At 44.0% G+C, this 12,077-nt stretch overlaps 1 protein-coding gene across 3 annotated transcripts; it reads right to left on the minus strand.

Annotated features, from left to right (window-relative positions):
• Positions 1-3,987: 3,987 nt before the first annotated feature.
• Cdkn2c (cyclin dependent kinase inhibitor 2C) lies at positions 3,988-9,925 on the minus strand. Of its 3 annotated transcripts, none has more exons than XM_031378183.1 (3): positions 8,656-9,925; positions 8,062-8,285; positions 3,988-4,754 (listed from the first exon to the last, which is right to left on the minus strand). In XM_031378183.1, exons 2-3 carry the CDS (start codon positions 8,188-8,190, stop codon positions 4,380-4,382), a joined length of 504 nt encoding a protein of 167 aa, XP_031234043.1. In that variant the 5' UTR covers positions 8,191-8,285; positions 8,656-9,925; the 3' UTR covers positions 3,988-4,379. The 3 variants fall into 3 exon arrangements, with proteins under 3 accessions (XP_031234043.1, XP_031234041.1, XP_031234042.1); XM_031378181.1 differs by having other exon boundaries at positions 8,062-8,201; positions 8,656-9,924; XM_031378182.1 differs by lacking the exon at positions 8,656-9,925 and having other exon boundaries at positions 8,062-8,649.
• Positions 9,926-12,077: the final 2,152 nt, after the last annotated feature.

Here is a 12,077-nt window from a genome sequence, read left to right on the forward strand (position 1 = left end):
GATTGGGGGGAAAAAAGGAAAAAAATAAAACCACAAAAAGCATACTCCTAGGTGTTCTGCACACCCCAGCCCTGAAGGTCACCGTTCAGGCTGGGGTCCTTTTGAATGAAGGTGCATTTTCGGTTCCGGATGTCCAGTATATTACGGAGGAAAAGCAAAACCATGGGGCAGTTTTGCGAACAGTCCAAGACGGTAAAAAGCCAGAAAAGAATTTGTCTCCTTAGCAGTTGGACGCCAGGCTGGGAAGCCCGGCTGTCCTCAGCTGTCATCGCCAGGGGAGGAAAGGAAAGCTAGCTTTGGAGTAGGGCACCGAGTGGCAGCAGCGCGCCCGCGGCTCCCCGCCGCCAGCTCACCTCCGCGGACAACCAGGCGCTCACCGGCCTGCTCGCCCTAGCTCGCGCACCGCCCTCCGGCCGCAGCCCGGGGGCCAATTCTACCCAGCGGGAGGGCTACCCGAGGGCCAGCACCGGGAGCTGCCTGCCGTGGTCGCCCACAACTCCCGGGGCTCTGGGGGGACCGGCTCCCCTTTCCCAGCTCCTAGCTCCCTCCTCGCGCCCCTCCTCGTGCTCTGGCTAGCCACGATCGCCCCGACCACACTCACTGGAGGGCGCCTCCAAGGTTACCCGCGGCAGGGGACTGGCTCGGGCAGCCGCCACCCGCCTTCTTTATAACTCTCCTTCGGCCCTTTGCCTTTCGCTGCCTCAGGGCTGTGGGCTTCTAAGCCCCGAGCTGGAAGCATCCTAAAGCTCAGGGAGGAAAATTGGGCTGGGAGACAGGCCGGTTCCCGACTGGGCTGGGGGCAGCCTCCGTGGCTCCGGGTGCCCAGGACAGCCAGGTCAAGCGAGGCCGCGAAGGGCAGAGGCTGTGGCTCGTGCGGGCACGCTCTGTGCAGCGCGCTGATCATGGGGTGATGTGGGGGCTGCAGGAGGCACAGAGGTGCGAGAGGCATCTCTGGTCCATAGAGGGGCAGAGACCAGACAGCGGCCAAACTTGCTGAGGAAACTAGCTAAATAAAAGGAGGCTGTTATTTAAGGCGCGGAAATTTGAAATATTTGGACAGGAAGAGAAGAGAAAAGAGACCTTTGCGAGGAAGGGAAAAAAAAAAAAGTGAGCTAACGGTTTTGCAGCTCCCCCACCCCCACCCCCGGGCTTTTCTGTGCGCACAGAAGGAGCGCCCGGCTCCAGCTTCTTCCCTATTGCACCCAGACGTAGTCCAAGTCTGGGACACAAAAGGACTTGTTCGCAGACCCTCCATAGATGCTGGGGTTGGCTCTGGGCAGAGCTTTTCCCCATCACAGGCGGAGATTTTTGTTTTACTGCCTCTCACTAAGTGCCTGCTGCGCATCGGTTTGCATGAAACTGCCTGGTAAAAAGGTAGCAAGGTCTACACTAACACTAACAGGGGGCCTTCTCCTCTGTAGTCTTTTGGCAGAGGTAGCTTAGAACAGTCCGGAAGATTTGCAAGTAGGACCCCTTCTTGCTCCAGCACTGTGAGAGTTGTTTTCATTGGTTTTTTTTTTTTTTTTTTTTTTTTTTTTTTTTTTTTTTTTTTTTGGACTCCAGGGAAAGCTTAAAGCAACTTCCGAGCAACAGAAAACTTGAAGGTTCCGGGCCACAAATTCTGACATTCAATATGATCAAGATAAAGTAAATTATATTGTCAAGTAGATTGCTTTCTCGGGAAACAATACTTTATGTATTTGTCGGTTGCTCAAAGTGGTGTGTGTGTGTGTATGTGTGTGTGTATAAGAACTCATCACAGCACTGCTTGATGAATGATATTCATAAAAAAAATCCAAAAACCCAAAACTACTGACTCACTAGAGAAATGAGATGAAAGGCACCTTGGTTAGTAATTCTGGTACCAGAGTGGGCTGAGATCTCTCTCTCTCTCTCTCTCTCTCTCTCTCTCTCTCTCTCTCTCTCACACACACACACACACACACACCCTTTGTAGGTGTAAGTAAGTATGGATTTAGTTTACTGTCCAAAGGCAGTGAGTGTCCTGGTGCGGAATAGGGCAGAGTGAAGAAAACTCAACTCAATCTCTACTTTATAACCTCTATCTTTAATATAGCAGGGTCCCCTGGGGATCCGGGCACTCTATTCAATTAGCTTTTTCATCCTTACTCTGCACCTGAATATATTCAGACTCCTTCCGACCTGAGCTCGCTGTAATTCAGACCCGTTAAGGTCAGCAGCACACACTCTTCTCTGCTTATTCAAGAGTTCTACTGAGTACTGTCGAGGTTTTTGAGAGATTGGATAGCATTTCATATTTCCTAGAGGGGACCACATAACTCATTTCTAAAATACTCATATTAGCAAAGCTACTTCCTGCGAGGAGCCAGGGTAATGTGGAGATGTTTTAATGCCTAGCAAATCTTAGGCTGATGAAGAGATAGGGCGTCCTCTCCCTCTGTTGTGCTCAGACCACCCGAGAACAAAGCAATTACAGTACTTCTCTTTAGCTTTATGGACATCTCGTGCCTTTGTATTTGAAATCTCTAAAGGTGACTTTCACATCATGGAATAAAGTAAATGCTGAGATGGTGGTACTGCGGGTCAACTAAACTGAAAATTTAGAATTGCCCAACTTTACCTTTGCAATGGGTATGTAAGAAGGTAATTGCAATGTGCAATGTTTAAGAAATTGCTTTCAGTAATAGTACTGTGCTTATTTTATATATTGAGTCTATTTTTAAATTGAAATATTTTCCTTTTGGAGCATCTCAATTGTACCTTCAAAAATTTCCTAAGTTTAGTGTCATGCTGCCATTGAAAGTCAATTCATGTAGAATTGTAAAAATCTTATGACATTCAGTTTAGGGAATGTGCATTTTTAACCCACAGTGAAAATGTTTCTTCTTTTGATCCCAGGTTCTTTAATGTTACACTAGAAGATAAGCCAGTAAGAACCGCTTGTCTTTGGCCCTTACAGTCTTTGCAAAGGCAGACATCAGAGCCATGCCCTCCAATAAACCTTCAAGTAGTTTGTTCTTTTTGAATTGAAGGCAGAGAGCTTAAGAAGCAGGGGAGGGAACTTCCACATAAAACATCTTTGTTTGTGTGGCAAATGATGAATGCGGCATTTATAAATTTATAAATGGTAACTGCCCTGAAATCCTTTGGTGACTATCTTTAACATGACAGTAAGAGTACCAGCTAAGGGGGAATTCTTTTGGAAATCTGAGATATATCTAGTTCCTTCAACAATGTATTAAGCTAAACATGTTCCCCCAAAGACCTTATACTCATTTAGTTTAAAAAAATGTGGAAATGAGTCAAATTCCATATAGAGGAATTGCTTATTATGTATTATGAAGTTTCTATATTTCTTACTCTGTAGACCCTAAGTAGTTACAGTCTTTATACATCATTTATACATTTTTTTCCTGGCTAAGATTTTTTTAATCCCCTATCATGAATACTGATATTTATATTTTAATACTTAAACATTTTATAGTTTTGCATCTTGGGCATTTATGAGGAAGCCTGAGAAATACATTGAGCAATCGTTTCCCTTTATGGCTTTAAAAAGCCACCTAACCTAAGGGAAGCGCTTCCTCAGAGTGTTCTTCAGCACTGACTTTTTAGAGTCTTCTAGACTCACTCCTAAGGTTGCTACTTCCAAAACCTGCCTTTCAGCTGTTTGGCTCAAATCTGAGAAAAAAAAAAAGGGCTGGTTGGACCTTACAAGGAAATCATACTGAAATAATTTCAAGTCTGATCTTCAAAATTGCTGTCCATATTCTTTTTTGAAGCCAAAATACTAATAAGAGCATAGCTAGGCAGTGAAATCTTTGGGAGGGGGCAGGGGCCAGGAGATAAAGGAATGGCTGCACTGCAAGCACACTATGACAGGCTTCTGATGTGCTCCTTCTAATGTTAAGACTATGCTATTGTGAACTTTAACACATTTCTTACAAAGTAACAAGTTGTAAGTTACAGAGAAGTAAAAAAAAAAAAAATCACAGGAAAATGTGGTCCTCTTCTGAAAAAAATGTGTTTTAATTAGGCAAAAGATAGATGCATCAGGACAAATAATTTTTAAAACAAAGTCTCCAAGTCAGACATTTAGAATGTCAAAGGGTAAGCAAAGAAAGAAATAAAAAAATCAAAGATAAAATATCCAGAAGAAAGGCATATAGCTATTACATGTTAGAAATCAGAATTTTGACAGTGAAAAAGATGTTTAAATATTTCATAAACTTGTTGTAAGATTTCCACTTAGGCAGTTTCGAAGGATTTGACTAGCTGCTTAAAATATGAAAACAAAGCAAAAGGAAACCCTATATTTTAATAAGTGATAGTAAAACATGACAGCCAACCAACTAAAGGACAAAGTGAGGGCAGTGGGAGAGACCTCCACACACTCACTACAGGCTCGTGGCTCCCCCAGCCCCATTGGCCTCCATCAGGCTAATGACCTCATTTCTTCCATAGAACCTGGCCAAGTCAAAGGCGGTGTCCCCCTTATGGTTCCGATGCCCCACATTGCAGGCTGTGTGCTTCATAAGGAACTCCACCACAGGGAGGTGGCCTTCTTTGGCAGCCAAGTGCAAGGGCAGGTTCCCTTCATTATCTTCGATGTTAACATCAGCTTGGAACTCCAGCAAAGCCTGTACAGTGTCCAGGAAACCTGCTCTGGCAGCATCATGAATGACAGCAAAACCAGTTCGGTCTTTCAAATTGGGATTAGCACCTCTGAGGAGAAGTCTCCTGGCAATCTCCGGATTTCCAAGTTTCATAACCTAGGAAAGAAGTTAAAGATGGGAGAATCCCTCCAGCTCTTGAGTCACAGCAAAATTTAAAGACTTATCTGTCCTATTCAGGTCATTATCTTTGATTCAGTTCTTGAAGAAGACCCAAAGAATACAGTTTGGAGGGCTAGGTAGCAGGAAATTACCAGTCAGTAAACACAGAAGAAAACTTAGAAAAATTGAGCTTATTGATGAACTATCCTAAATGAGCCCAAATGTAGTAGAATAAATTAATCAATAAAACAGAATTCCTGCAACATGAACAAATTTGATGGCTAATTTGGTTCTTTTTTTCTTTCATGAAGACCTGTATAGTTTTTTTTTTTCATAAATTTCTTTTAAAAATGTAATTTTGGATTTAAGTAAAGAGATTCCTGTTTGTTTACTCATGCTCATAAACTATACCTGGGGTATTAATTCTGGAAGATTGAATGAGGATAAAACTTATTTCCTAATAGCTACTGAAAGTCAATTATGGGATTCTTTAAGCCTCCCATGTAAGTATCACTTCCTATAGAATGGATCCTTTAAAATCCCAGAGTTGACATTTTCTTAGATGATTAGTTTTAACCGAGCTTCTCCAAATAGATATGCTTGAAACTTCCAAGCATTTGTATTTTTTCTTTATAAGATAAAATATTGGCTACTTGGAATATTCCATGCTTAGACTTCATTTCAAATTACAGAATATTACTGGGTTATTGAGGTATTAAATTAAGGCACTGTGTTCTACATTACTTATTATATCAATTTACTTTGAACTAAGTTGGTGGTATGCCTCGTATCAGGGAAGAAATGATTATATGGCTATCATTCCTGAAAGGAATCAGCCATCCTACTATAGTAGTTGGCATTTCTCAAAGTTCCAACTAGCTTTCTGATACTCAAGTGAGCAAAAAGTAAAAGCAAGATATTTAATGTGTGTGTTGAAACAGACAGCTTTGTCCTGTGGTTTGAGTCATTTAATAATCAACTGGTGATCCTGTCTAATCTCGGTTTGCATTCATTACACATAAGAATAGCTATTTGTAAACTACCACTGTTTTGAAAGTCAGAATAGAGTATCAATACTTGCTATCAAGGCTTAAAATATTTCATATCACACAGAATTATTTACTGTTGTTTAAATGTATACTTAAAAAGATACATTTAAGTCAAGAATCTCTCATAAGTAAAAATATTTTGTATAATAGCACTTGAGAGCAAAAAAGCATGAATTTACTTGTGAAATATTTTCATTAACATGCCAGAAAATCCCAGCATTTAAACTGGTTTCATATTGGGGTATATTCATAAGACTCTGAGTTATATAATGATATAATAAGTGGGCTACTTACTAGATACTCAATATTTATTAGAATCAAATATTAATCCACTTGAAAATATGAATAAAGTTGATTGAATCTCTTTAAAGTGTTTTAAAAGAGATTTCAAATAAATAAAATCTATTTAGAGTAAATAATAGTTTCTAAGTACAAGCTACATACATTGTCAAGATATTAAGTTCCCCCTTTAATAAACCCTTTCAGACCTTCATTTAAGGCAGTAGAAAAGTGTCTCAAAGTTATTTTTTCCAGAACCTCCATGAAATATATTTTCTGGTTATTAAAATTTAATACAGTCTAATTTTGATTTTTGACACATCTCCCTAAAACCTTAGTCACATTTAAAGACTTAAAGTGAGTAAAACAAGAAACAGACACCTTAGATCTTCAAAAAGCAAATGTACGATGAAGTTCTTTGATTATTCTGATTGAAAAACAGCAGCAAAGGAGAAAGGATTTCTGCAGTTGACTAAAAAGTATAATCATAGAGTAAAATTTGCCATCTTTGGCAGAAAGTGATAGTATAAAAGATTTTGAAGAAAGTTCTTTCTGATGACACAATTTCAGAGTCCTATTTGTGTGTGCTTGTTTCATTATATGTATTGATATTAAGCTATAATAAGTGGGTATTATCTAAGTTTGTAAATAGAAACAAACTTGGGTGGTTATTTTTTAAATGCTTGTCACAATTTAATTATATTAATTACCTACTCGCCCTATTTGTCAAATATTCTGTGCTATCTTTTTCTGAACATAGATGCAGTGACTCATACTTTGTGAGATGGCCCTCATCTTTTGATTTCTCAATAGAAAACCTTTCAGTATCTGGAGCTCATGGCATTGCTGCCATCACTAAGCCAGTCCACAAGTATTAGGTGGAAAAACAAAAACAAAACCTTTTCCTTATTTAACCTACCTGAATCAAGATGAATATTTTAGTATTTCTGTATAAGCTTCCTCAATAGAGAAAGGTTTGATAAGGCCAGCTGTGTTCTAATTTAAAATACACAGACCGAATGAGCTTCCTCCACTCTGGCATCTCCTGCCACTTAAATTTCTATTTTTTTTAAAACAGAAACAAAGATCTCTAATGCCTTTACCCCAGTGGGTTTTCAAAAGCTGCTTCTGGCTGGGGAAAGCTCCCAGGAATACCATCAGAACAGCAATAAAAGCAACCAGTGGAGATCACTTTCCCAATGTTTCTCTTCCAAGCTTTCCAGCAAAGTTACATGGTAACATTTAGAGGGGGAAAATATTATCAGGTACATACTTGGCAGCTGGACATGTGTCAGTCATTGCCTGTAAATCTAATTACTGAAAATTAGAGCATACCACCGCAGGACCACAGGGATAATAAAACCACTCCTGCTCTGCCCTGATTAGAATATTCAACTTTTTAATTTCTCCTCACTCCTGAATGGGTGGATTAGGTATTATATTAACTGTGAATATGTACACCCTGTCCTGGTGCTCAGGCTATCCCATACCAAACGAGGAAAGGTCGTTTGTTAAGACATGAAACAGCTGAAGGTAAAAACACCCTGCCTAGACGTCAAGAAAATTAACTTTAAAGTCAATTATTAGGATCAAAATAAGTGAAAACCACCATTAGCTGTGTATTTACTTCAAATAATAATCATAATAATGTGCTTAAAGAGCTATCTAAAACAACACTGCACAAAACAAACAGATTTCGACGATAAGATTACTTTAAAACCTCCATTGTCACAAAAGCATTCCAAAAATTATAACCAAACTTAGGATTCTCTTGATATCGAGGATGTTATTGGATTTGACCAGATTCTCCAAAGTACGTCATTTTGGGGACTTGGATCCACTTAAAGATATAAAATATGGCAACCATGTAGGTTTTAAAACAGTGAAGATCTGCACCCCTCCAAACTTAAAAGCTGTCATTTTAGAAGCCCAAGCAACCTTATTAACTTGTTTTCCCCACCTCTGTGGATACCAACCTGCAGCGCAGTTCTCCCAAATCCATTTTGAGCGTTGACGTTTACATTATTTTGCAACAAACTAGTAAGTTGCTCTAGGTCCCCCCTGGCAGCTGCGGACGCCAACTCGTTCCCCCAAGGCTCGGCCATTCTTTAGGGTCCTGACGATCGGGAAAAGACGATTAGTTGCTTCTCTTTTTCCCCTTTCCTTTGCTCCTAATCAGGCTGCATGATGGCATCGGAGGCTGACAGAAGGACTGGGATGGTTAATCTGGAGTAGAGCTTGGTAGTAAATACTAGTAAGGTCCGCCTGCCAAAAGCCCGCCCCTCGATTCACACGTGATTATTCAGCAAAACTGAGCCCATTGGAGAGGGGCTCCTTCCCTAGCTTTTTAGCTTAACCCCTAAGAAGGATTCTGGTGATTCAACAGAGATTCATACACAGAAGCATTTCTTGATTAATTACTATGGACGTGAGACGTAGGCAGAGCTGTCACGTACCTAAGCTTCACAGCTCCGTGAGGAGGATGTCGCGGAGACTCAAAAAGACTAGGTCAGCCCAGAAAACACCGCGAAAGAAAAAAGTATTGGAGAGTAGAAAAGGTATTAACCCACCCTTGTTCACAATGGTGACTTGAGGCGGGATATCGGAGTCAGGTCCTCCGCAGGGCTCACTTTCCATCCGTCTAGCCGAAGAGGATAGTCCAGAGTGCTGCTCGCTAGCAGAGCGCCGCGCTGGCTGGATGCTGACGTGCTCGGGAGGGTTAAAGATGATCGCTGAAGGCAGACAAGAGCAGCAGTTCTGAAGCCCTCAACTCTCAGGTCTCAACCACTCCCCAGCGGGCTCGGCGTCTTCAGAAGAGCCTCCGGAGCCCGCCCGCCGGGCTGCCGCAGCCCCGCCGAGCCTCAGAGGCCGTGGGAGCCGGGCAGGGCGCGGGTCTCCGGAGGCTGGTGGGTGTGCGGCAGACCCCCGCCAAGCCCGTCATGCCGGCCCCGCCGGGTCCCGGGACTCCCGGCAGCCTGAGGACGGTGCAGGGCGAAGAGGGGAAGCGTCTAGGGGGCTCCAGCCGCTGGGGCGGCTCGCGGTAGCATCGCGCTTGCACCGGGCCAGCTCACTAGCAACTTCCCGCCTACGACCGAGCTAGCTCCGGCTCTCCACCGCAAGCGCTCGCTGAGGGGCGGCCGTCGCCTCTGCCGCCGTCTCTCCCTCCGTGTCAGATTTTTCCCCGGCCTCCGAGGATGGGAAAGGGTCTTCGGAAGTAGGGGGCTGTCGCCGCAGATCCCGGGCGCAGCCAGTCCCGCCGACTTCTTGGCGGCCGCCCAGCAGCTCCGGCGCTCGGTGCCACTTGGCCAGTTAGTTCTTGGCGGTCCTCCGGCCTGTGCCCCTAATCCGTGCCGCGGACAGGACAGCGGCTGCCAGTCAGCTGGGTCCCGGAGCCGACGCAGACAGCGCTGGCCGGTCGCGAGCCGCGGCTGACAGTTTCTTTTGTAGTCCGACTCCCCCAAATCTCTGATCGCTGCTCCCTTCCCCGCTACAGGCACTTGCGCGTCTTTCCTTTAGGGATCTTTCCCTTCTCCTCCCTCCTTTGCTTCTTCTTTCTTCTTTTTCTTTTTTTCCGCAGAAGCAACTGCTGCTACGGTTGCCTCTGAAGGGACGGTGCCGGTTTCTTATCCCTTTTTTTTTCCGACCTCATCAGCTTTTTTTGAAAAGAAAAAAATTGAGCGCTTTTTGAGTTGAAAAACCCGCCCCCATTTTAACGGCAGAGTTTTAAGGAGGCTCCGCCGAGTTAGAGCGCCGCGGGAGCGGGAAGGCCGGGCCCCGCCCACGCCCCGCCCTCCGCCCTGGCGGCGCAGCGGCCGGCGGCGCGCTCGCTCCGCCCTGGCGGCCCCGCGCCCAGCTCTGCCCGCGCTGGGCCTGGGTTCGCCGGCGCTCCCGCCGGCCCTCCCCCTTCGCTCGTCGCCCCCTGCCGAAGCGGGGTGGGTTCGGCCCGGCCCGGCCTGATGTTCGGGGGTGGGGATGTGCTGGCTGGAGTCGGCGACACCGAGCCTCTACCGCGCGGGACCCGGGTGGTGGTAACTAAGGCCGCGGGCGCGGGCGGAGGCCCTAGCGGCTCGGCGGCCCTGCTGCCGGTGGGTAGCAGGCTCCTCTGCTGGAGCAGCTCCACCCTCGTCGGCGCGCCCCGACCAGGCTCGCCGAGTTCGAGTAGCCTGGCCCGCGGCTGCTGCCTCCTGGAGCGCGCTCTAGCCGGACTCCTTTGCTCTGCCACAGGCCTTGGCACCTGTCAGGTCATCGCCAGGGCTACAGAGGTGACAAGGCTGATAGCACCACAGGGCAGAGAAGTCTTGGAGACCGAGTTTTTATGAGAACTGAAAGCATGTTACAAGAAATCCTGACGAACTTTGAAGGAAGCCTTAAAGTTCCAGGGTCTATTCTTGAGGGGAAAAGAGAGATGCAATTAGCTTTAAACATAGCTTACAGTTAGTTAGAAATGTTTTCTAGAAAGGCCATATTGGGGGATTTCTTTCATTCACTACACCGAGGCTCGGTTGTTTTTAGGTGGAGGTGGGGATGCTGGTCTAAGTGTAAAAGGACCAGAGTACCCATATCGTTTGATTTCATATTCACCATCAATTTTCTGTACTTTTGACGTCCTCTTTTAGGCGTATGAGATTGTTGCCTTCTATACTTTTATCCTTAAAAAAAAAAAATACCAGCATAGTTGCATGATGCATTCAGTGGTCAAAATGAAACCAAGCCCCACCCGCCCTCCAAAAAGATATTGGTCTAATTAGAACCAGCCACAGCACATATATCCTCAAGTAACATCTGTACCCAGTTCCCTGGAGTAAAGTGAAAGTATTCAAACAAGCCAGAGACATCTGGATAGTCATCTAGCAACAGGTTGGCTGTTAGGGAAAATTAGAACTACAAGAATTTGGCAGTGTTTCTTTAAATTGTTAAGAAAAATATTAGAGCTAATTTTTGAGGTAACTAAAGCTGAATATTGTGAATCAGGTAATAACAAAGGGGATGAACTTCTTTAAAAACTTTAACAATATTTAGGATCCCATGTATACTGTACTTCTGATCATTCTGGGAACTCTTGAGTTTTTACTTATCTGGAAGCTGTGATAGGACATTGGCACTGTTAAAGTGATAACTGGCACTAATATAAATTTACAAATGCTACTTTCTGGAATTTAATGGTGTCCTGCTTGGAGAAAATATGGTAACAAGGAAGAATAAAATTGTGCACATTCTGTATAAAAATGGGTGTACATGTGTTATGACTTTCATCAAATAAAATATCTTTTGCTGAATAACTGAGTAAAGAAAACTCAATGTTTAGGGTGCTTTTGCCCAGGCTAGAATACAGCTCCTTAAGTACCTCAGACTTGTAACCTTGTATCACCCTGGTATGGCTGGATTTCAAGTATGCACCACTCTACCTTGTATTAAGAGTTTTGAGGAGGGGCTGGAGAGATGGCTCAGTGGTTAAGATCAATGACTGCTCTACCATAGAAGATGTCCTGAATTCAAGTCTCAGCAACCACATGGTGGCTCATAACCATCCATCTGTGATGGAATCCGATGCCACCTTCTGGTGTGTCTGAAAAGAGCAATAGCATACTCATATATATATAAAACATAAATATTTAAAAAAAGAGTTTTGGGGAACCCTAAGCACCAAAGATTTTAATGTCCAATAATCCACAAGTAATATATAAATAAACTTAAAAAATTACAGAGGGCTGGAGAGATGGCTCAGTGTTTAAGAGCACCGACTGCTCTTCTGAAGTTCGTGAGTTCAAATCCCAGCAACCACATGATGGCTCACAACCATCTGTAATGAGATTTAATGCTCTCTTCTGGGGTGTCTGAAGAAGTACAGTGTACTTACAGATATAATAAATAAATAAATTTAAAAAAAAAAGCCGGGCAGTGGTGGCGCGCGCCTTTAATTCCAACACTTGGGAGGCAGAGGCAGGCGGATTTCTGAGTTCGAGGTCAGCCTGGTCTACAAAGTGAGTTCCAG

This window comes from Mastomys coucha, unplaced genomic scaffold (genome assembly GCF_008632895.1).
Source record: "Mastomys coucha isolate ucsf_1 unplaced genomic scaffold, UCSF_Mcou_1 pScaffold18, whole genome shotgun sequence".
Classification (NCBI taxonomy): Eukaryota; Metazoa; Chordata; class Mammalia; order Rodentia; family Muridae; genus Mastomys; species Mastomys coucha.

Excerpts from the sequence above, each read along its gene's own strand:
- Cdkn2c (XM_031378183.1), bottom strand. The coding sequence starts at position 8,190 with ATGGCCGAGCCTTGGGGGAACGAGTTGGCGTCCGCAGCTGCCAGGGGG. Across the intron at positions 4,755-8,061 it reads TTGGGAGAACTGCGCTGCAG|GTTATGAAACTTGGAAATCC; the intron begins GTTGGTATCCAC and ends CTTCTTTCCTAG.